The sequence below is a fragment of the Macaca mulatta genome, chromosome 11, assembly GCF_049350105.2.
Source record: "Macaca mulatta isolate MMU2019108-1 chromosome 11, T2T-MMU8v2.0, whole genome shotgun sequence".
NCBI lineage: Eukaryota > Metazoa > Chordata > Mammalia > Primates > Cercopithecidae > Macaca > Macaca mulatta.
The window spans coordinates 63724533-63749392 of NC_133416.1; the positions used below are offsets into that span (position 1 = coordinate 63724533).

A 24860-nucleotide genomic window follows, 5' to 3' on the forward strand; every position below is an offset into this window, starting at 1 on the left:
AGACTTTTTAGGGATTTATTAACATGGTACTCAATTAGAAAACCCTGTGTTTATTTCACTCATTTTAACAAATATCTGTGCCTATTATGTACCAGGAACTTAGCTAGGTATCAGATGTGGGGTCGGGTTTTCTCCTGCTCTGGCAGTTCATAGTTAAGGGCCCAGGGTGAGGATGACTTTGATGGCAAATGAATGGATACAGGATTCATAAACTTTATGAAACTAGACTAAATGAGCACTCGATCGGAGAGCTTAATTTTCAGAAATACAACTTCTCTATTTGTTTTGTTTTCTGAGACAAAGTCTCACTCTGTCACCCAGGCTGGAATGATCTCGGCTCATTGCAACCTCTGATACCCAGGTTCAAGTGATTCTCATGCCTCAGCCTCCCCAGTAGCTGGGATCACAGGTGCGCACCACCATGTCTAATTTTTTTATTTTTAGTAGAGACAGGGTTTCAGCATGTTGACCAGGCTGGTCTTGAACTCCTGGCCTTAAGCAATCTACCTGCCTCTGCCTCCCAAAGTGCTCAGATTACAGGCTCGAGCCACTGGGCGGGGCCAGAAATGCAGCTTCTTTAAAGACAATGTTTTACTTATACTAGATTATAATTACAAGTAGCTCATCTGATTGGATCATTCTCTTAAAAGATCTGATGAAAACCTAGTGATTGGGAAGTAGGCATTGTGCCACCCTATCATTATAATCTCTTGAAAGAGAGCAAACAGAAGGACACTCTCTTTTCTCCTTGTTTCATGCGACTCAGTAAGGCTGGAAACATGAAGTTTCTGCTATAGGAACAGGGGAATTCGATTTTTCTTTTTCTGGGTGAAAGATGAAGGAGTTATATATTTTTATGTCTACGTCCCACTAGCCTTTCCCCCAGATTAGTGAATGTTCTGGGGAAGGGAAGGATAGGACTGTATTATCACTCACACTAGTTTGAAATGGTTCTCAGGGGCCATCAGTCTTATGTCAAGCCCTATGCTAGAAAATGAAGAGCCAGGCAGGGCGCGGTGGCTAACACCTATAATCCCACCACTTTGAGAGGCTGAGGCGGGCAGATCCACCTGAGGTCAGGAATTCAAGACCAGCCTGACCAACATGGAGAAACCCCATCTCTACTAAAAATACAAAATTAGCCAGGCGTGGTGGTGCAAGCCTGTAATCCCAGTTACTCAGGAGGCTGAGGCAGGAGACTCACTTGAACCCAGGAGGCAGAGGTTGCAGTGAGCCAAGATCATGCCATTGCACTTCAGTCTGGGCAGCAAGAACGAAACTCCGTCTCAAAAAAAAAAAAAAAGGAAAAAAAAGAAAATGAAGAGCCAGATTTTTTCCTTAATCCTCCTGTACTATGGTGGATTTCATAAACTGCAGCAGATTCTAAATCTTAAATCTCATTTGCTATTTATTGATATCTTAAATGTCATTTTCATGTGAGAATCAATGTCAGGGTTATTAGAGGACCTGAATTGGCTGAATTGTCAGTTCTCCAGGTTTCTCTTAAGAAAGGGATAGACTAGACCAGGCGCAGTGCCTCATATCTATAATGCCAGCCATTTTGGAGGCTGAGGTGGGCAGATTGCTTGAGCTCAGGAGTTTGAGACCAGCCTGAGCAACATGGTGAAACCCTGTCTCTACAAAAAATACAAAAATTAGCCAGGTGTGATTGTGTGTGCCTCTAGTCCCAGCTACTCAGGAGGCTGAGGTGGGAGGATCACTTGAGCCCAGGAGGTTGAGGCTACAATGAACTGTGATTGTGCCACTACATTCCAGCCTGCCTAGGTGACAGGTTGAGACCCTTTCTCAAAAAAAAAAAAAAAGGCCAGGCACGGTGGCTTACGCCTGTAATTCCAGCGTTTTGGGAGACCGAAGGAGGTGGATCACATGCAATCAGGAGTTTGACAGCACCCTGGCCAACATGGTGAAACCCTGTCTCTACTAAAAATACAAAAATTAGCTGGGTGTGGTGGCACACATCTGTAATCCCAGCTACTTAGGAGGCTGAGGTAGGAGAATCGCTTGAACCTGGGAGGCGGAGGTTGCGGTGAGCCGAGATCGCGCCATTGCACTCCAGCCTGGGTGACAGAGCAAGACTCCGTATCAAAAAAAAAAGGAAGGGAAGAGAAAGGCCGAGGCAGGAGGATCACTTGAGGCCAGGAGTTCAAGACCAGCTTAAGCAACATAGCAAAAAATTTAGAAATTAGCCGGGTATGGTGGCGTGCACCTGTATTCCTAGCTACTTGGGGCACTGAAGCAGGAGGATCACTTGAGCCCAGGAGTTTGAGGCTGCAGTGAGCTATGATCGCGTATCACTGCACTGTAGCCTGGGTGACAGAGCAAGACCCTGTCTCAAAAAAAAAAAAAAAAAAAAAGAAAAAAAAGGGGATAGATCTCTGCTCTAACATCCATCAGTTTGCTTCACTCCTTTGAATGGCATGCAGTTTTATTTGGCTCCTAGAAAAAGAAACGCAGGTTTTTACTCATAACCTTGGTTTATGCTCATGAGGTGAAATGGCGGAAGTCATTTGAATTAGTGGCATTTAGAAGAGGACTCATAATTGTACTATGCCCCTCATGATTTCAAGATTTAAGTAGAGCCATCACATGTGACTTAAAATCTTAGATGTCTGGGATGATATTAGATTTGCTTTTAGAAGTAAGGAATGGTAGCATAACATCATGTAGCAAAGAAATATGTAAAGATATCCAGTAAAAGAGTATTCTAGGTATGAGTCTTCGTATGTAGTACACTGGAGGTGAATGGGCAACATTGGTGGGTTTATATAGAGAGAAATGACATGATCACACATACTTGAGAAGGCTAATGCTAGCTGCATTACTGAGGGTGGTTTGGAGGTGTAGGAGAACAGAGGCAGTCAGACAAGTTAAGAGATATTAGAAATAAGGGAATTCAGGAAAAGGTGCAGAAATTAATTTTAGACTTGCAGAATTTGAGATTACCTGCTTAATGAATATATGTTGAATGCTTTCAGAATAAATATGGGTTAATTCATTCAATTAGTAAACATTTGAGTACTTGAGGCCAGGCATGGTAGCTCATGCCTGTAATCCCAGCATTTTGGGAAGCCGAGGTGGGCAGATCACCTGAGGTCAGGAGTTCAAGACCAGCCTGGCCAACATGGCAAAACCCAGTCTCTACTAAAAATACAAAATTTACAGGCATGGTGGCATGTGCCTGTAGTCCCAGGTACTTGGGAGGCTGAGGCAGGAGAACCGCTTGAACCCGGGAGGCAGAGGTTGCAGTGAGTCGAGATCGTGCCACTGCACGAAAAGCCTGGTAGTGTGATGACGAGTCTTGAAGTTTGATTTATTAACTGAAAGCTAATGTATTGCCTTAGAACCATAGGCATGTAAAGTAGGTAATGTTTTTAAAAAGTTCTAGTATTTCACTGATTTTTTGGTGTGAAATGCAGGAATTTCAGTTTTATTCCCTGGAGGTGGGAAGTAGTCACAAGGCTGGGGCTTTGTTGACTTCAGATCTGCCAGTGAAACCTAGACAGGTACCCACGTGGTTACCAAGACAGAAAAGGAAACTTTGATTGATCATTCAAATTCAAAGCAGAATGCTAGGGAACAGCAGATTTAAGGTTAGTTGGATGATTGGAATCTAGCATATAAAGATGTGTGAAGACACCCATGTGGAAAGGACATTTCTATTTCCCAGAAGCATCACTCCCTTCTCAGAGTGAGCAGCCACACATAAAAGCAGAAGGAAAGCAAGAGAGGTAGGATAATTGAGACAGTAGACATAAAATCCTTAGCATAGGCCGGGTGTAGTGACTGACACCTGTAATCCCAACAGTTTGGGAGGCAGAGTCAGGAGGATCCCTCAAGCCCAGGAGTATGAAACCAGCCTTGGCAACATAGCGTGTCTCTACAAAATTAAAAAATGTAATGGCAAGCACCTGTAGTCCCAGCTACTCGGGAGGCTAAGGTGGGAGGATTGCTTAAGCCGGGGAGGTCAAGGCTGCAGTGAGTCACGATCATGCCACTGCACTGCAGCTTGGGTGACAGTGCAAGACCCTGTCTCAAAAAATAAATAAAATACTTAGCACCATATACAAGTGCCAAATACCAGTAATAGTTATTCTTTTAAAATTAAGAGTCTTTCGCCGGGCACGGTGGCTCACGCCTATAATCCCAGCACTTTGGGAGGCCGAGGCGGGCGGATCACGAGGTCAGGAGATCAAGACCATCCTGGCTAACACGGTGAAACCCCGTCTCTACTAAAAATACAAAAAATTAGCCGGGCGTGGTGGCGGGTACCTGTAGTCCCAGCTACTTGGAAGGCTGAGGCAGGAGAATGGCGTGAACCCGGGAGGCAGAGCTTGCAGTGAGCTGAGATCATGCCACTGCACTCCAGCCTGGGCGACAGAGCGAGACTCTGTCAAAAAAAAAAAAAAAAAAAAAATTAAGAGTCTTTTTTTTTTTTTTAAGACAGAGTCTCGCTTTATCCCCCAGGCTGGAGTGCAGTGGTGCAATCTCGGCTCACTGCAACCTCATCCTCCTGGGTTCAAGCCATATTCCTGTGTCAGCCTCCTGAGTAACTGGGATTACAGGTGCCTGGCTAATTTTTGTATTTTTAGCAGCAGCGGAGTTTCACTATGTTGGCCAAGCTGGTTTCCAACTCCTGACCTCATGTGATCTGCCCGCCTCAGCCTCCCAAAGTGCTGGGATTACAGGCGTGAGCCAATGCACCCTGCCAGGAGTCTTTTTTTTTTTTTTTGAGACAGAGTATCACTCTATGAAGCCATCCTCCCACCTCAGTCTCTTGAGTAGCTGGGACTGCAGCCATGCACCATCATGCCTGGCTAATTTTTGTATTTCTTTGTGTGTGTTTGTGTGTGTGTGACAAAGATCATTCTGCCGCCTAGGCTGGAGTGCAGTGGTGTGACCTCTACTCGCTGCAACCTCTGCCTCCTGGGTTTAAGCAATTCTTTTGCCTCAGCTTCCCCAGTAGCTAGGATTATAGGCATATACCACCAAGTTTGGCTAATTTTTGTACTTTTAGTAGAGATGGGGTTTCACCATGTTAGCTAGGCTGGTCTCAAACTCTTGACCTCAGGTGATCTGCCCACCATGGCTTCCCAAAGTGCTAGGATTACAAGTGAGCCACTGCACCGAGCCTAATTTTTTTTTTTTTTTTTTTTTGAGACAGAGTCTCGCTCTGTCCCCCAGGCTGGAGTGCAGTGGCGCAATCTCGGCTCACTGCAAGCTCCGCCTCCCGGGTTCACGCCATTCTCCTGCCTCAGCCTCCTGAGTAGCTGGGACTACAGGTGCCCGCCACCGCGCCCGGCTAATTTTTTGTATTTTTAGTAGAAACGGGGTTTCACCGTGGTCTCGATCTCCTGACCTTGTGATCTGCCTGCCTCGGCCTCCCAAAGTGCTGGGATTACAGGCGTGAGCCACCGCGCCCGGCATTAATTTTTGTATTTCTTTTAGTAGAGGTGAGGTTTTACCATGTTGTCCAGGCTGGTCTCAAACTCCTGGGCTCAAGTGATCCATCCACTTCGGCCTCCCAAAGTGCTAAGATTAAAAGTTTGAGCCACTGCATCTGACTAAGAGTCTCTAAAAATTGAGTCTTTTTTAAAAAAAGAATTCTTGTAATTTTATTATTATTATTATTATTTGAGACGGAATCTCGCTCTATCACCCAGGCTGGAGTATAGTGACACAATCTCAGTTCACTGCAACCTCCACTTCCTGGGTTCAAGCGATTCTCCTGCCCCAGCCTCCTGAGTAGCTGGGACTATAGGTGCATGCCACTATGCCTGGCTAATTTTTGTATTTTTAGTAGAGACAGGGTTTCAGCATGTTGGCCAGGCTGGTCTTGAACTCCTGTCCTCAAGTGGTCCACCCACCTTGACCTCCCAAAATGCTGGGATTACACGCGTGAGCCACCGCACCCGGCCAAATGTTTCTAAAATTAGAATGAAGGGCAAAATTCTCCTTCCTTTGCAGGTATAGATAATTCACCCATATTGAACTGTCATCTGTCTGCAGAGGCTCGATATTTCCCCTATCAGCTGTCAAGGATGCAGGAGAACTTGAGATGCCTTTGTGGAAAGCACATTTAAAGATTTAGAGCTTTCTCTTCACAATAGCAAAGACATGGAATCAACCCAAATGCCCATCAATGATAGGCTGGATAAAGAAAATCTGGTACATATATACCATGGAATATACTGTGTGGCCATAAAGAGGAACAAGATTATGTCCTTTCCATGGACATGGATGGAGCTGGAAGCCATTATCCCTAGCTAACTAATACAGGAACAGAAAACCAAATACTGCATGTTCTTGCTTATAAATGGGAGCTGAACAATGAGAACACATGGACATAGGGAGGGGAACAACACACAGGGGCCTGTTGTGTGGACAGGCGGGGGAAGAGCATCAAGATAAATAGCTAATGCATGTGGGGCTTAGTACCTAGGTGATGGGTTGATAGGTGCAGCAAACCACCATGGCACCTGTTTCTCTACATAGCAAACCTTCACATGTATGCCGGAACTTAAAATAAAATGTTTTAAATAAATAAAATAGTAATATAAACATTGGTAATAGTGGTACTAAACAGCTTAGTTTTTTCATGTAATAGTATATTTTTAGTATCCTTCCAGGAAAAGACGCATGGATGTGCCATATCATTTTTAATGGCTTACATGATACTCTTTTTATGTATGCACTATAATTTATGTAACCAGTCTTCTTACTGATGAGTATATGCTTTTTCAGTATTTTACTATTATAAATGAATGATGCAATGAATATCCTTGTACATATATATTTGTGCACATATATAAGCATCCCTACAAGTGGAATTTCTGAATAAAAGGATATATACACTTAAAAAGAAAAGATTTAGGGCTTTGAGGCGGGCAGCCAAGTACCTGGATACCTACTCAGTGAGCTGGCCCTGAATATCTTGAGGACTACCTCTCTCTGACTCAGAAAGTTACTTTTGTTTAAATTATATAGCAATTCCTTCTGTTTTGTGTTTCTTTTTCTTTTTTTTTTTTTTTTTGACACAAGTCTCGCTCTGTCGCCCAGGCTGGAGTGCAGTGGCCGGATCTCAGCTCACTGCAAGCTTCGCCTCCCGGGTTCACGCCATTCTCCTGCCTCAGCCTCCTGAGGAGCTGGGACTACAGGCGCCCACCACCTCACCCGGCTAGTTTTTTGTATTTTTTAGTAGAGACGGGGTTTCACCGTGTTAGCCAGGATGGTCTCGATCTCCTGACCTCGTGATCCACCCGTCTCGGCCTCCCAAAGTGCTGGGATTACAGGCTTAAGCCACCGCGCCCAGCCTGTTTTGTTTTTCTTTAATTGTCTAGGACTGAGACTGAGATCTTTAAGGCATAATATTAAGAAGACCTTGGTACAAAATTAGCTGGGTGTGGTGGCGCATGCCTGTAATCCCAGCTACTCGAGAGGCTGAGGCAGGAGAATCACTTGAACCCAGGAGGCGGAGGTTGTGGTGAGCCAATATTGCGCCATTGTACTACAGCCTGGGCAACAAGGCCAAAACTCCGTCTCAAAAAAAAAAAAAGAAGACGACGACCTTGATCAGGTATGGTGGCTCATACCTGTAATCTAAGCACTTCAGGAGGCTGAAGTGGGAGGATTGTTTGAGGCCAGGAGTTCAAGATCCACCTGGGCAACATCGCAAGACTCCACCTCTACGAATTTTTATTTTATTTTATTTTATTTTGAGACCAGGTCTCACTCTGTCACCCAAGCTGGAATGCAGTGACACGATCTCAGCTCACTGCAACCTCCACCTCCTGGGCATCAGTGATCCTCCCACCTCAGCCTCCTGAGTAGCTGGGATTACAGGCGCCCACCACCATGCCCAGCTAATTTTTGTATTTTTAGTAGAGACGGGGGTCTCACCATGTTGCCAGGCTGGTCTCAACCTCCTGGCCTCAAACAATCCTCTCACTCAGTCTCCCAAAATGCTGGGACTATAGGCATGAGCCACCACACCCAGCCAAAAATGTTTTTTAAAATTAGCCATGTGTTGTGGTGTGTGCCTGTAGTCCTAGCTACTTGGGAGGCTGAGGCAGGAGGATCACTTGAGCCCAGGAGTTTGAGGTAACAGTGAGCATAATCATGCCACAGCACTCCAGCCTGGAAGACAGAGCTAGACTGTGTCTTAAAAAAAAAAAAAAAAAAAAAAAAAAGAGGACGAGAGAGAGGGAGTGAGAAATACCTCAATTCCCTATAAATTGGTGATGTGGTATTTAAAGAATAGACAGGGTAGTCACAGTGGCTCACTCAGACCTGTAATCCCAGCATTTTGGGAGGCCAAGGCTGGAAGACTGCTTACGCCCAGGAGTTCAAGACCAGCCTGGGCAACATAGCGAGACCTGAAAAATAATAAATAAAGGATAGAGAATTATGCTGTAAGATACCCTATAAAAATATCTGGGGATCATAGGATCTAAAGTATTTAATGTAAAAGTATGTCACTGTAATCTCCTCTTATATTAAACATTACTTTGTCTTTTAGCTTTTTATTTTTATTTTTTTATTTTATTTTATTTATTTATTTATTTTGAGACGGAGTCTCGCTCTGTCGTCCAGGCTGGAGTGCAGTGGCCAGATGTTGGCTCACTGCAAGCTCCGCCTCCCGGGTTCACACCATTCTCCTGCCTCAGCCTCCCGAGTAGCTGGGACTACAGGCACCCGCCACCTCGCCCTGCTAGTTTTTTGTATTTTTAGTAGAGACGGGGTTTCACTGTGTTAGCCAGGATGGTCTCGGTCTCCTGACCTCGTGATCCGCCCGTCTCGGCCTCCCAAAGTGCTGGGATTACAGGCTTGAGCCACCGCGCCCGGCTTTTTATTTTTTATTTTTTATTTTTTGAGACAGAGTCTCACTCTGTCGCCCAGGCTGGAGTGCAGTGACATGATCTTGACTCACTGCATCCTCTGCCTCCAGAGTTCAAGCGATTCTCCTGCCTCAGCCTCTGGAGTAGCTGGGATTACAAGCATGTGCCACCACACCCAGCTAATTTTTGTATTTTTAGTAGAGACAGGGTTTCACAATGTTGGCCCGGATGGTCTTGAGCTCCTGACCTCAGGTGATCCACCCATCTCAGCCTCCCAAAGTGCTGGGATTACGAGTGTGAGCCACCTCACCTGGCCTGTCTTTTAGCTTTTAAGCAGCTGCTGAGAACTAATACTAACCACATTCCGAACTATATTTAAGGCCAAAATAACATGAAAGAAGTATAGAGGTAAAACTGCCCCCTTGGTAGTTCCCTTTATCAATGATTGAACAGAGCTGAGAAGGCAGCTCATTCATCATGATGATATTAGCTGATAATATTAACTGATGACATTATTTATTCATCAACAAATATTTAATGTCTGCCATGTGCTAGTCACTATGGATTCAAAGATAGGCAACTCAGACAATTTTCTGCTTTACGGAGCTTACAGTCAGCAAAACCACTGTGGGACTGGTCCCTCTGATCAGGAGGGAAATTCTTTAGGCCTTTTGATCTATAGGAAGCCATTGCCTACCCTAGCCTTCATCTTTCTACCAATTTGGATATAAATGCATTTATGATGCTCTTCTGTTGAAGAATTAGAACTTCCTCAGCTGAGAAACTTTAAAAGGGAATCCATTATAGGGCTCTGGAGAAACCATAGCTTCTTTTTATTCTTCCCTTCTCCAGTAAGAATATGTCAGTGCCCTGGGTGCTCATACGTATTACCCCTTTCTCTCTCACATATTATAGGTAAACATATTATTAGTTTACAGGGTCTTTGTCTCCAAATTGTTTTAGGAAGCCAGATAAGCTTTACTTAGGGGCTTTGTTAGCCATTTCTCCCCCCTTGTATTCTCTTACCCTTAAAAGTGAATATTTTTCTACCATTTTTCTTTGTTGTCAAACCTATGCAGCAATTTCAGAAGGTACGTGAGAATAGCAAGAGATAAAAGTTGTTTTATAGTAGGCAATGGCTTACTACAGAGCAAAAAGCCTAAAGAATTTACCTCCTGATCAGAGGGGCCAGTCCCACAGTGTTTTTGCTGACTGTAAGCTCCATAAAGGCAGAAAAGTTGTTTTCTTCTGAGCTATATCTTCTTTTCTAAGAATTTTTTCAGGCCTTGTAGTAAGTTTATTATTGACTAAGTCATATTTTTAAACTATAGCTAAGACCTTAGTATTAAAACCAAGATGGTAACCATGGTAGCAAACCAATAGCCTCTTTTTTTTTCTTTCTTTCTTTTTTTTTTTTTTTTTTTGAGAGGGAGTTTCACTCTTGTTGCCCAGGCTGGAGTGCAATAGGCGATCTCAGCTCACTGCAACCTCCACTTCCTGAGTAACTGGGATTAAAGGCATGCACCACCACGCCCAGCTAATTTTGTATTTCTAGTAGAGACGGGGTTTCTCTGTGTTGGTCAGGCTGGTCTCGAACTCTCGATCTCAGGTGGATCCACCTGCCTCAGCCTCCCAAAGTGCTGGGATTACAGGCGTGAGCCACCTCGCCTGGGTTTTACTTTCTTTTTTTTTTTTTTTTTTTTTTTTTTTTGAGACAGACTCTCACTCTGTCGTCCAGGCTGGAGTGCAGTGGCGCGAGCTCGTCTCACTGCAAGCTCTCCTCCTCCCGGGTTGACGCCATTCTCCTGCCTCAGCCTCCCTAGAAGCTGGGACCACAAGCACGCACCACCATGCCCAGCTAATTTCTGTATTTTTAGCAGAGACGGGGTTTTGCCATGTTGGCCAAGATGGTCCCGGTCTCTTGAGCTTGTGATCCGCTAGCCGCGGCCTCCCAAAGTGCTGACATTACAGGCGTGAGCTACCATGCCCAGCCTTTTTTTTTTTTTTTGAGACAGAGTTTTGTTCTGTCACCCAAGCTGGAGTGCAATGGTGCAATCTTGGCTCACTGCAACCTTCGCCTCCCGGGTTCAAGCGATTCTTCTGCCTCAGCCTCCCATATAGGCGGGATTACAGGCATGCGCCACCAAGCCCGGCTAATTTTTGTATTTTTAGTAGAGACGGGGTTTCGCCATATTGGCCAGGCTGGTCTTGAACTCCTGACCTCAAGTGAACCATCTGCCTCAGCCTCCCAAAGTTCTGGGATTACAGGCATGAGCCACTGCACCCTGCCTCAGCTAATTTTTGTATTTTTTGTAGAGATGGGGTCTTGCTATATTGCTCAGGCTGGTCTCAAACTCATGGGTTCAAGCAGTTCTCTCACCTCAGCCTCCCAAAGTGCTGGGATTACAGATGTGAGCCACTGTGCCTGGACCAGTGTATTATTATTATTGCAGAACTAGTAATTAAATGGAAATTTCTTTTTTTTTTTTGAGACGGAGTCTCACTCTGTCACCCAAGCTGGAGTGCAGTGGCCGGATCTCAGCTCACTGTAAGCTCCGCCTCCTGGGTTTATGCCATTCTCCTGCCTCAGCCTCCCAAGTAGCTGGGACTACAGGCGCCCACCACCTCACCCGGCTAGTTTTTTTTGTATTTTTTTAGTAGAGATGGGGTTTCACCGGGTTAGCCAGGATGGTCTCGATCTCCTGACCTCGTGATCCGCCCGTCTCGGCCTCCCAAAGTGCTGGGATTACAGGCTTGAGCCACCGCGCCTGGCCTTAAATGGAAATTTCAAAGTGATTCTTTTTTAAATTTATTTAACTTTTATTTTAAGTTCATGGGTACATGTGCAGGTTTGTTATATAGGTAATCTTGTGTTATGGGGTTTTGTTTTACAAATTATTTTGTCACCCAGTTATTAAGCCTAGTAACCTATTAGTTATTTGTCCTGTTCCTCTCCCTCCTCTCACCCTCCGCCCTCGGACAGACCCCAGTGTGTATTGTTCCCCTTAATGTAAATATGTGTTCTTATCATTTAGTTCCCACTTATAAGTGAGAACATGCAGTATTTGGTTTTCTGTTCCTGCGTGAGTTTGCTAAGGATAATGGCCTCCAGCTCCAACCATGTTCCTGCAAAGGACAGCATCTCATTCCTTTTTATGGCTGCATAGTATTACATGTGTATATGTATAACCTTTTCTTTATTCAGTCTACCATTGTTGGGCATTTTGGTTGATTTCATGTCTTTGCTATTGTGAATAGTGCTGCAGCGAACATACACATGCTTGTGTCTTTATGATAGAATGATTTCTATTCCTTTGGGTATATACTCAGCAATGGGATTGCTGGGCTAAATTATATTTCTGTTTTTAGGTCTTTGAGGAATCACTACATTGTGTTCCACAATGATTGAACTAATTCGCACTCCCACCAACAGTGTATAAGTGTTCCCTTTTTTCCATAACCTCATAACCTCACCAGCATCTGTTAGTTTTTTAATGCTAGCCATTCTGACTGTTGTGAGACAGTATCCCACTGTGGTTTTGAGTTGCATTTTTTTTGGGGGGCGGGAGAACGGAGTCTTGCCCTGTCACCCAGGCTGGAGAGCAGTGGCGTGATCTCGGCTCACTGCAACCTCTGCCTCCCAGGTTCAAGGGATTCTCCTGCCTCAGCCTCCTGAGTAGCTGGGATTACAGGTGAGTGCCACTACACCTGGCTAATTTTTTTTTTTTTTTTTTTTGCATTTTTAGTAGAGACCGCGTTTCACCACATTGGTCAGCTGGTCTCGAAGTTCTGACCTCGTGATCCACGTGCCTCGGCCTCCCAAAGTGCTGGGATTACAGGCGTGAACCACCGCGCCCGGTCTGCATTTCTTTCTTTTTTTTTTTTTTTTTTTTTTTTTTGAGACGGAGTCTTGCTCTGTCGCCCGGGCTGGAGTGCAGTGGCCAGATCTCAGCTCACTGCAAGCTCCGCCTCCCGGGTTCACGCCATTCTCCTGCCTCAGCCTCCCGTGTAGCTGGGACTACAGGCGCCCGCCACCACGCCCAGCTAGTTTTTTGTATTTTTTAGTAGAGACGGGGTTTCACCGTGTTAGCCAGGATGGTCTCGATCTCCTGACCTCGTGATCCGCCCATCTCGGCCTCCCAAAGTGCTGGGATTACAGGCTTGAGCCACCGCGCCCGGCCCTTTCTTTTTTTTTCAAACGCTGTGTTGCCCAGGCTGGAGTGCAGTGGCGCGATCTCAGCTCACTGCAAATTCCACCTCCTGGGTTCACACCATTCTCCTGCCTCAGCCTCCTGAGTAGCTGGGACTACAGGCGTCCACCACCATGCCTGGCTAATTTTTTTGTATTTTTAGTAGAGATGGGGTTTCACCATGTTAGCCAGGATGGTCTTGATCTCCTGACTTTGTGATCCACCCGCCTTGGCCTCCCAAAGTGCTGAGATTACAGGTGTGAGCCACCACGCCCAGCCTACAGAGTGTTATCTGGGAAATCCTAATGTAAGTGCTGGCAAAAAGAGGGAGAAAGGAATAGGAAATATAAAGGATGTATTAAAAGCTACAACAGGATTTTAAGTCTTTGGGCTATCTCAGAATGTGGTATTGGATTTCTTCTTCTCTGCTAAAATATGGAGCTAAGGAACAAACTATGTGTGTCCAAGTGAGTGCAAATTTGTGATTATATATAGTTTGGAATCATTTTTTCAAGAGGGCCAGGATCTTCCTCACTCTCCAACATGTAAATGTATAATCCTTCTACCTTTTCCTCATGTCTCCCTGCAGCCATATGTGTCATTGGCTCAGCAGATGGCACCACCTAGCCCAAGCAACAGTACACCTAACAGCAGTAGTGGAAGCAATGGAAATGACCAGCTGAGCAAAACCAACCTATACATCCGAGGATTGCAGCCAGGCACTACTGACCAAGATCTTGTCAAGCTGTGTCAGCCGTAAGTTGGAGTGCGTGTGGGTAGGCTTCCAGGGACAGTATAGATTTGGTTTTGAGAGAGGGTCTCGTTATGTTGTCCAGGCTAGTCTTGAACTCCTGGGCTCAAGTGATCCTTCTGTCTCAGTAGCTGGGATTACAGATGCATGCCACCACTCCTGGCCTTGCCAGCTCACTTATCCTAAAAGGCAATGGCATTTTGTTTCTACTCCATAGACACATAGAAACAAAAGACACCTAGCATTTTGTTTCTACTCCAGAGACTCAGTAGCCTCTTTCTTAAAAAATTCTACCTGCTACTGGCTGGGCGTGGTGGCTCACGCCTGTAATCCCAGCACTTTGGGAGGCCAAGGCAGGCGGATCATGAGGTCAGGAGATCAAGACTATCCTGGCTAACACGGTGAAACCCCGTCTCTACTAAAAATACAAAAAAATTAGCCAGGCGTGGTGGTGGGCGCCTGTAGTCCCAGCTACTTAGGAGGCTGAGGCAGGAGAATGGTGTGAACCAAGGAGGCAGAGCTTGCTGTGTGCCGAGATTGTGCCACTGCACTCCAGCCTGGGCAATATAGTGAGATTCTGTCTCAAAAAAAAAAAAAAAAATTCTACCTGCTACTGATATATATTATAAAGCTTTTATGTGTTTCTTTAAGGAAAGCCAGTGTGGGACGGGCCTTTAAAGCCTAATATCTAGCTTTCTTTCCAGCACCTCCCCCAACCTGATGGTCTTAGTGGAAAGTTGCTGTCCTTACACCTTGAATAGAAAAGTTTAGTATCTCTATAGATGTTAATTAGAAGGCATGAGAGAGCTGGCAGTGGGGATGGAAGAAAGTGGGACTCGCCAATCAAATCATGCACTTCGGAGACTTTCTGCTGCTGGAGATATTCATTGGGAATGGAGACCTCAAATTAGCAGATAAAGAAGGTGGAGATAGAAGCAACTGCTATGCATCTACCCCGTGAAGACCCCTCAGAGTTCTTTTTAGTAGATTTGAATCATGGAATTGCCCAATTAGGAATGTTGGAAAAATGGCAAGAGTGCACAGATGTCCAGCTCAAAAAATAATAAACAATAAAAAATAAAGTCTGGTGTATATCTAAAACTGGTCCTTGGGCAGGGCATGGTGATTCACACCTGTAATCCTAGCACCTTGGGAGACCAAGGCAGGAGGATTGCTTGAGCTCAGGAGTTCAAAACCAGGCTGGACAACATAGTGAGACCTTGTCTCTATAAAAAATATAGTAAAAATATATATTTAAAAAAATTTTTAACTGGTCTGTTATCTCAGCTTACCTTGCTAGAAAGGTATGTAAGTGGAACTAAGGGGACTGTCTTGGACTAGTAATTTTTGAGAGGTGGGAATTGGCAGATATGTTGGTTTATGAGGGAGGGAAAGAGTATCATATCAATCTAGGTCCTTGATTTCTAAATTTTGTTTCTCGTACTAAATATAATGTGCTACAGAAATTCTCTCACATCACAAGACAGAGAAGAATCTTTTTTTTTTTTTTTAAGACTGAGTCTCAGCCTCCCAAGTAGCTGAGATTACAGGCGCACACCACCAGACCCGGCTAATTTTTGTGTTTTTTTTTTTTTTTTGCTAGAGACGGGGTTTTACTGTGTTGTCCAGGCTGGTCTCAAACTCCTGACCTCAGGTGATCTGCCCACCTCAGCCTCCCAAAGTGCTGGGATTACAGGTGTGAGCCACCGCACCCTGCTCAGAGAAGAACCTTGATTAGACTTTACCATATATTCGTTCCTCAGTATCTGTGGGAGATTTGTTCCAGGACCTCCTCTGTCCCCCTGCATGGATACCAAAATTCACCGAGCTCATGTCCCTACCCATTTTTTTTTTTTTTTTTTGAGACGGAGTCTCGCTCTGTCGCCCAGGCTGGAGTGCAGTGGCCGCATCTCAGCTCACTGCAAGCTCCGCCTCCTGGGTCTACGCCATTCTCCTTCCTCAGCCTCCCGAGTAGCTGGGACTACAGGCGCCCGCCACCTCACCCGGCTAGTTTTTTGTATTTTTTAGTAGAGACGGGGTTTCACCGTATTAGCCAGGCTGGTCTCGATCTCCTGACCTTGTGATCCGCCCGTCTCGGCCTCCCAAAGTGCTGGGATTACAGGCTTGAGCCACCGCGCCCGGCCTACCCATTTTTTTTGAGACAGGATCTTGTTCTGTCACCAAGGCTGGAGTGCAGCAGTGTAATCACAACTAACCATAGCCTCCAGGGCTCAAGCAATCCTCCCACCTCAGCCTCCTGAGTAGCTAGGACTACAGGTACACGCCACCATGCTTGGCTAATTTTTTGTATATTTTATAGAGATGAGATTTCATTGTGTTGCCCAGGCTGGTCTCAAACTCATGGACTCAATCATTCCTCCTGCCTTGGCCTCCCCAAAAGCTGGAATTACAGACATGGACCACTGAGCCTGGCCTCAAGTCCCTTAGATAAAATGGTGTAGTGGCCAGGCACAATGGCTCACACCTGTAATTCCAACAGTTTGGGAGGCCAAGATGGGTGGATCACCTGAGGTCAGGAGTTTGAGACCAGCCTGGCCAACATGGTGAAATCCCGTCTCTACTAAAACTACAAAAATTAGCTGGGCGTGGTGGTGGGCACCTGTAGTCCCGGCTACTCAGGAGGCTGAGACAGGAGAATCGCTTGAACCCAGAAGGCAGAGGTTGCAGTAAGCCGAGATCACGCCACTACACTCCAGCCTGGGTGACAGAGCAAGACTTTGTCTCAAACATAATCAAAATAAAATAAAATTGTGTAGTATTTGCATGTAACCTTTGCACATGCTCCTATATACATTAAAATTATCTCCAGATTACATATGATACCTAATACAATACCAATGCCATATAAATAAATGTTATACTGTATTGTTTAGGGAATAATGACAAGAAAAAAGTCTGCACATGTTCAGTACAGATACAACCATCCTTTTTTTAAAAATATATTTTAACTGATTTTAGGTTAAGGGGTACATGTGCAGGTTTGTTCTATAGGTAAACTCGGGACTCAGGTATTTGGTGTATAGATTATTTCATCACCTGGGTACTAAGCATAGTACCCAACAGTTATTTTTTTAGTTTTTTTCCCCTGAACCTCTCTTAGAAGAAAGGCCATTTTTTTTTCCTGTATATTTTCAATCCATGGCTGGTTCAATCCACAAGTGGGAAACCCACAGATACAGAGTGATTTTTATTTTGCCATTCTGAACAATTGCCTTATTTTTTGCTGAGTCTGAAGCATAAGTATAGTCAAGGACAGCATGTAGGATTGAAGTAAGGAGCCCAAAAGGAGACTGTGGAGAGGCAGGAGTGAGGCAGGGATGAAAGAGGTGCCACAGGAGTCCTGACGAGGAGACTGAGCAGAGCAGGTGGGTAGAGCCCTCGGTCTGCTGTGAGCAGGGAGTTAAACCTTTCTAGGAAGGATGTTTCTCATGCGTAGAAGGACTTCCTGCCTTTGTCCCAGTTGTCTCTCCCTGGGTTGTAGAGGAAGTAAATATTGCTGGATCCTAAAGTCTGGTATGTGGGAAGGAGAGGCGTGGAGTCTAGGACTGGAACTCCTGGTTCTCAGAGGGGCTCCTTCAGGGAAGCAGCAGCAGTGACCCAGCTGTTGCCAGCTGCAGTGGAAATTCTGAGCTCAAAGTCTCAGCTGCTAGACCACAGCAAGCTCCACCCTGGGGCCTTCATAGGGATAGCAGCACTTGTGTCCTCGGCCCCACAGTCAGACTTCTCAAGAGTCCCTCCCCTTGCCTAAACTTGGGAATGAATCCAAGTATGTAGCCTGGAAGGGCCAGGGTAGCCACATCCATCCTCACCCTCCTTTTAATGTGTTCTGTTCCCAGCTTCCAGGGCATTGCGTGGCTTATTCTGTCTAATCCTTTGGATCACAGAAGTTCCACTAAAAAAGTCAGTGAGATGCTGCCAAGGAGTGAAAACAAATCAGTCATCATATGTTCTTTAGGGATGGAAGGAGAGATGGGAAAATTGCTTGTTTGGGGTATTGTTCTCAAATTCAGTCCCTGCCAACTATTTTCAGTTAGCTCTTGTACTTCTGACTTTGTTAGTGATTTCTGTTCTGTCTCTTTAATAGTTTCATCCTCCTGGAGTGGAATGTAGAGGCTTTTTTCTAGTGGAACACCTCTAATACAATCCCTGATCTGTGATACACTACTATTCAAGTTTTAGAAGTTCCATGTGACTCTGCTACCAAAGTATAATTTTCAAAAAGTTGAAAAAAACAACTGTCAGGCTGGGCACAGTGCCTCATACCTGTAATCCCAGCTCTTTGGGAGACTGAGGCAGGTGGATCACTTGAAGTCTGGAGTTCGAGACCAGCCTGACCAACATGGTGAAACCCTGTCTCTACTAAAAATACCAAATTAGCTGGGTGTGGTGGCGCATGCCTGTAATCCCAGCTACTTGAGAGGCTGAGGCAGGAGAATCACTTGAACCCGGGAGGTGGAGGTTGCAGTGAGCCGAGATCGTGCCACTGCACTCCAGCCTGGGGAATAAGCGCGAAACTCGGTTTCAAAAAATGAAAAGAAAACACAACTGTCATGCAAATATAAAATGAACAAGTGTCAAAGATTTTTATAACTCATTAATGAGGGAACCAACCAGCAGGATGGCAAAATGAGTTCAAAGAGCATTTGAGGAACTATAGGAAATGAAGAAAGAATGTTGGAATAAGATTGCTACACTAGATAAAAACTGGTTTATGTCCTATAGGATAGTAAAGCCACTAACCTTTGCAATTATTTTTTCTACTGTACAGAAATAATTTGCATTTTTACTGGACAAATATCTATAACTTGGCCAAGTGTGGTGGCTCACACCTGTAATCCCAGCACTTTGGGAGGCCGAGGCGGGTGGATCACCTGAGGTCAGGAGTTTGAGACCAGACTGGCCAATATGGCGAAACCTCGTCTCTATTAAAAATGTAAAAATTGGCTGGGTGTGGTGATGTGCACCTATAATCCCAGCTACTTGGGAGGCTGAGGCAGGAGAATCGCTTGAACCCGGGAGGCAGAGGGTGCAGTAAGCTGAGATCGCGCCATTACATTCCAGCCTGGGCAACAAGAGCAAAACTCTGTCTCAAAAAAAAGAAGGAGAAGGAGAAGGAGAGGAGGGAGAGGAATAAAGAAGAAGAAAGAAGAAGAAGAAAGGATATGCAGCCCTTTGGCCTTATCACCAAAATTTAGACTTTTTTTGTTTATAAGATGATTTTCTTAGAGCTGGGCATGGTGGCTCTCAGCTGTAATCCCAGCACTTTTGGAGGCCAAAGCAGCAGGATTGCTTGAAGCCAGGAATTAAAGACCAGCCTGGGCAGCATAGTAAGATCCTATCTCTACAAATAATTTTTAAAATTAGCCGGACATTGTGGAGCACATCTTTGGTCCCAGCTATTCAGGTGGCTGAGGCAGGAGAATTGCTTGAGCCCAGGAGTTTGAGGCTGCAGTGAACCATGTTCACACCACTGCACTCCACCCTGGGCAACAGAGCCAGACCCTGACGCGCACACACACACACACACACAATTTTTTTTAATATTACAGTTCCCACTCCCCTCCCTAACACTCTCAAATCTTGACAGTGAGAAATAGAAGTCTTAGACCAAGGCAAAGAGAGGTATTATAGTTGAGGTTCCTTGAGTATAATAATAATAGCAATTAAAATTTTTAAGTGCTTACCATGTAGTAGACATTAATGATTTGTGTTTATTCATTTTACATTCCTAACAATCCTATCTCCATTTTACAGATGATGAGGCTGAGACACCAAAAGGTTAAATGACTTGTTCAAGATCACACATAACTAAAATGTGGCAGAACCAGCATTTGAACCAAAGCAATTTGGCTCAGGTTGACCTTCAGTTAAAGGGGTCAGTGGAGGGGTGATGGGAATAGGGTATCAGAGAAGAAAAATGTCTATAGTTTTTTTCATAGGATCAGTGGTGTTTTCCAAAAGAAAATAAGTAATAGCAAGGATTCTTTTTAGTCCTCAGGGAATTCCAGCCCGAGCTCTGCCTCTACACACTCTTTTGTGTGGACATTGCCAAGCTTCTTTCCCCAAAAGACAGTCATCTCTTTCCAACTAGTGTGTGAGTCTTAGCTGGGAAAGAAGAGAGAAATGTGTTGGTATTATAAGGACTACAGTTACCTTATTTCTTTTAGGTACCTTTGGGGAGGATGAGTTTATATTAAGTGTGGCATTTTTAACCCATTTCTTTCTTTTCTTTTTTTGAGATGGAGTCTCGCTCTGTCATCCAGGCTGGAATGCAGTGATGCCATCTTGGCTCACTGTAACTTCCACCTCCCAGGTTCAAGCATTTCTCCTTCCTCAGCCTCCCAAGTAGCTGGGACTACTGGCGTGATGCCCAGCTAATTTTTGTATTTTTAGTAGAGGTGAGGCTTCATGATGTTGGGCCAGGCTGGCCTCAAACTCCTGACCTCAAGTGATCCTCCAGCCTCAGCCTCCCAAAATTCTGGGATTATAGGTGTGAGCTACTGCACCCGGCTCCCATTTCTTTTTTATTTTTATTAAGGCTTGAGTAGGAAAAGTTGGACCATGGAAAGGGCATGGATTTGTCGAGATGTCTGAATCTCTGTCCTATTCTTAGTCTCTGCCCCCAGATTATTACTTTGCATTTTCCTCTCCCTTAGATATGGCAAGATTGTTTCCACTAAGGCCATACTGGACAAGACCACAAACAAATGCAAAGGTGAGAGAACAACTGTCCTTGGTGGTGGAGAGCACCAGTAAGTGAGGTCATCCCTCGCCACTGCCCTTTACTGCTGAGATTCCTGGGTCTACAGTGTCAGCAAGGAGTCCCTGAAATTTTTAGGCTTAAAAGATTAGGAGATATTTAGATTATTTGGTGACCAGATAGCTAGAGCTGAAAATGCTGTTTAGGGCCCCAAGGCCAGAAGACTGTACAAAACGCCTTTGAGTCTACTGAGCTTATTTTGGACTTTGTATTTCCCTAGATGAGGTGGTAGAAGTGGGTGAGATTTCCTTCTGCTTAGCAAAGCCATGTAAATGCCTGTTTTTGGGAGTGTTTTGGTGGGTGTTATTTTCTGAGGGTGAGTAGTTTTATTGGGGTTTGAGCAGTTCTAGATAGAGCTGGAAGAGTGAAAGGAAGAGAAAGGCCTGTAGGTTGGAGTGGTGAGGGACTTCTTCCAGCAGGTGGCTGGTGGTCTGCCCTGGAGAGGCCGCATTCCCCACATGCCTAGCATTTCTGGGGTATATCAAGAAAAGAGAGGAGCGAATTCTTTTAGAGGTATAGGGGGGCTTTGGATTATTAGAAGATCCTAGTTCCTGAAACCTCAGATTTCTTAAGGGGGAGGGAGAAAGGCAGGGACACCAGAGTAGCTCATTGCCTTGGCATTCTTAGCCATAAACTAGATCACATCTCAGGGTTTGAGGAGCATGTAAATAACTACCTGAAACCTCTCAGTAGCTCTTTCTCCCTCCCATTTCTGTTCCATGGATCATAACCCTTCCTCTGTCTCCTGAAAAGCCTGGACCTCCCTATGTTCCTTACACCTCCCACTTCCTAGTGATGCTGTTTCTCTGTTCCAGGCTATGGCTTTGTAGATTTTGACAGCCCTTCAGCAGCACAGAAAGCTGTAACAGCACTGAAGGCCAGTGGTGTACAGGCACAGATGGCAAAGGTAAGGGTACTACCCCATGTCTGTTCCTCCAAGGAGTTTGTGGTTAGCACCAAAGTTCCAGTTCTAAGGGTTCCAGAGGGCTTCAGAACCATGAAATTGAGTGGGCAAGGGCTATCCACAGTGCTTTCTAGACAGTCCATGAGCACCCCTGGCTGCTGGAGGAAGATGTATTCAAAGTCTGTGGCAGGTAGCTCCATCAGCTCTGTTCCTCTCACCAAGTGATTGGCAGCAAGAAAGGTAAGGCGGCCTCTTCCAGTACTCCTGCTGCTTCCCTGTTTTCCCTGTATTATTCACCCTGGCCCCACTTCCCTACCAGACAGCTTGTGGTGGTTTTACAGCATTCTCTAAACAAGTCAGTTGTGCAACTCAGAATTTCAGAACAATGCTTTCCACCTCCCAATGTTGTTCCCCATAGGGGCTGGGTAGTGGGCTGGGGAGGCAGGAGGGAAGCCACATCAAGGGAGGAAACAGTCCCTTCTCTTCAGATCTATCTGAAACTGTTGTCTTCACTAGACTACTAGAAATCTAGAAGCTTTTCTCTCACTTCTTCTGTTAGGTGGGATTGTCCCCTTGCCTTTCTATTTAATTTTATTTATTTATTTATTTATTTACTTACTTATTTTGAGACAGAGTCTCCCTCTGTTGCCCAGGCTGGAGTGCGGTGGCGCAATCTCGGCTCACTGCAAGCTCCGCCTCCCGGGTTCATACCATTCTCCTGCCTCAGCCTCCCAAGTAGCTGGAATTACAGGCACACGCCACCACGCCTGGCTAATTTTTTGTATTGTTAGTAGATACAGGGTTTCACCGTGTTAGCCAGGATGGTCTAGATCTCCTGACCTTGTGATCCACCCACCTCGGCCTCCCAAAGTGCTGGAATTACAGGCATGAGCCACCACGCCTGGTCATCCCTTTGCCTTTCTGAAGCTGTTATGAGTATTATACATAAAGCTTGTGAGGCAGGCCTGCTAGACACCTTTTCTGTAAAGGTTAAAGAAAAAGAAAACAAAAGGAAAAGGCAGAAGAGGATTAAGGTTGCTGGTGACCACCACTGTTCAGGGCAGTGTGACTGCTTAAATTCTTAAAAATACAACTATTGGATGATATTGCCATTTTGCACATTCTGTCCCCTGGAAGGGCTCTCCTACCTCTTCTTCCAGGAGGAAAACCCTCTGGCAAAAGCTCAAAGGTTTAGGAGCCTTCAGGGTCCTAGGAGACTGTAGCTTTCAGGGCTCCATGGTGACCCAGTGAACTCCACATCTGGCTCTTTCCCTGTTCCCTTCTCCCCTCTTCCTGCTCTTCCTCCATCAGGGAGTGAACAGGCATTCCTACTTAGAGGATTCTGTGTGGCCTGGCCGGAAGAGAAGTGGGGAGGGGCTGCTCAAACAAGCCAGCCAAGGAGCAAGGCAGTCTGAGGGAATCCAGCCTCGGGCACCACACCGGCTGCTGGGGAGAGCGGGAATGCTGCTCTGCCTGTTTCTAAAAGAGACAGCCAAACACCATTTATGACTTGTATGATGGGCTTGTATAGTACTAGAAATATTAAATCTGTGCTTTTCCCTCTTGGAACTCAATATACAACCCGTGGTAGTGGGACTGGGTGTTAACAAATAGAATAATCTCTGTTTATGTGGGACCGTTCCTATAGTCTCTTTTCTGAAATGTCATTTGTGAGGCGGGCTGAGGGTAGGAGAGGGATAAGAGATGTGAGCTTCATTTTCTCATTGTTATTTCCATAGCAACAGGAACAGGACCCCACAAATTTATACATCTCAAACCTCCCACTGTCAATGGATGAGCAGGAACTGGAGGGGATGCTGAAGCCCTTTGGCCAGGTTATCTCCACCCGTATCCTTCGAGATACCAGTGGGACCAGCAGAGGTGTTGGCTTTGCAAGGTGAGGATGGCAGGAGTGGGGAAATGATGAGGTTAATAACAAATGTCCCTTAGGGGTCACCAGAAAACAAAATCTGTGCCTTTCCCACACAAGGTCAAAATACTATACTATTATTAAAAAATACTTGATGGTAAGTCAAAAGTTCATTTTAGGCCAGACGGTGGCTTACACCTATAATCCCAGCACTTTGGGAGGCCAAGGTAGGCACATCACCTGAGGTCAGGAGTTTGAGACCAGCCTGGCCAACATGATGAAACCCCGTCTCTACTAAAAAATACAAAAATTAGCTGGACGTGGTGGCGCATGCCTGTAATCCCAGCTACTTGGGACGCTGAGGCAGGAGAATTGCTTGAACCTAGGAGGCGGAGGTTGCAGTGAGCTGAGATCGTGCCACCGCACTCCAGCCTGGGCAACAGAGTGAGACTCTGTCTCTAAAAAAAAAAAAAAAAAAGTTCATTTTATTATAGGTTACAATACTCAAAAACCCATTAGCCCCTACCTAAAAAATTTTTTAAATAAAGATGGGGTCTTGCTGTGTTGCCCAGGCTGCTCTTGAACATCTGGGCTCAAGTGATCCTCCTGCCTCAGCCACATAAGCAGTTGGGATTACAGGCATGAGCCACCACACTCGGCCGAGCTCCCTACTACTTCCTACTACGCTAGGCTTTGTTCCTTTAATCCAGACCCAAACAGAGTAAAAAATTCTGTATATTCTTGTAGTTTACTATTTCTCATCTTGTCTCATTTAATATTTACAACAGCCCTATGAGATAAATATTCTCCATCTTACGGATGAGGAAAGTGAACTCTTCAGTATGAATTGATTTGCCCAGGGTCTTACAGGAGTGGGTGTTAGAGCAGAGCCCTGATCCTTCTGGCTTTGAGATCAGTAGGATGAAGTTGATCTTCCTTTTCAGATCTCTATTCTAGAACAATTCTGCATCTGTGATATCAGAGCTTTGTGAGCCTTGGTTCACTCTCTGAGGTGGAGATTGATTCAGATGAGGAAATTTCCCAAAGTCTTCCCTATACCTGCAGTTTTCCCGGGTGCCCTTCTTTGGGCTCTGGTATCTGCCCTCACTGTCGCAGGGCATCAGCCTCCCTTAGCCCACTTAAGAAATGTCTCTGCTTTTATTTATTTTAAGATTTTATTTGAAAGGAGATTCTTTTGACTTTTTTTTTTTTTTTAAGTTTCAAAATGACTGGACTAAGTGAGCTAAGCACCCCTTTTAGATTTATAATATCTTGTCTGGTCCACAAACACCCCCTTACTCTGAGTGTTTCAGACCTTGGGAACAAGAAATAGTTTCTCTTGGCCGGGTGTGGTGGCTCATGCCTGTAATCCGAGCACTTTGGGAGGCTGAGGCGGGTGGATCACCTGAAGTCAGGAGTTTGAGATGAGCCTGGCCAACCTGGTGAAACCCTGTCTCTACTAAAAATACAAAAATTAACTGGGTGTGGTGGCGGGCTCCTGTAATCCTA

At 45.2% G+C, this 24860-nt stretch overlaps 1 protein-coding gene across 41 annotated transcripts in view; it reads left to right on the top strand.

The window, feature by feature from the left end:
* RBMS2 (RNA binding motif single stranded interacting protein 2) overlaps window positions 1–24860 on the top strand; it is a 98045-nt gene that overhangs the window by 30174 nt on the left and 43011 nt on the right. For 25 of the 41 annotated variants that reach the window (XR_013400606.1, XR_013400605.1, XR_013400607.1 and 22 more), the window contains 4 exons: window positions 13635–13801; window positions 20474–20532; window positions 21393–21484; window positions 23221–23378. Coding sequence is in view for 38 of the 41 variants with exons in the window: in XM_028828967.2 (XP_028684800.1) it covers window positions 13635–13801; window positions 20474–20532; window positions 21393–21484; window positions 23221–23378 (476 nt within the window). In the remaining 3 variants the exon portion in view is untranslated. Of the gene's footprint in view, window positions 1–13634; window positions 13802–19571; window positions 19693–20473; window positions 20533–21392; window positions 21485–23220; window positions 23379–24860 lie in introns of all 41 variants that reach the window. The other 16 variants (XM_077952903.1, XM_077952905.1, XM_077952889.1 and 13 more) reach the window with 1 other exon arrangement.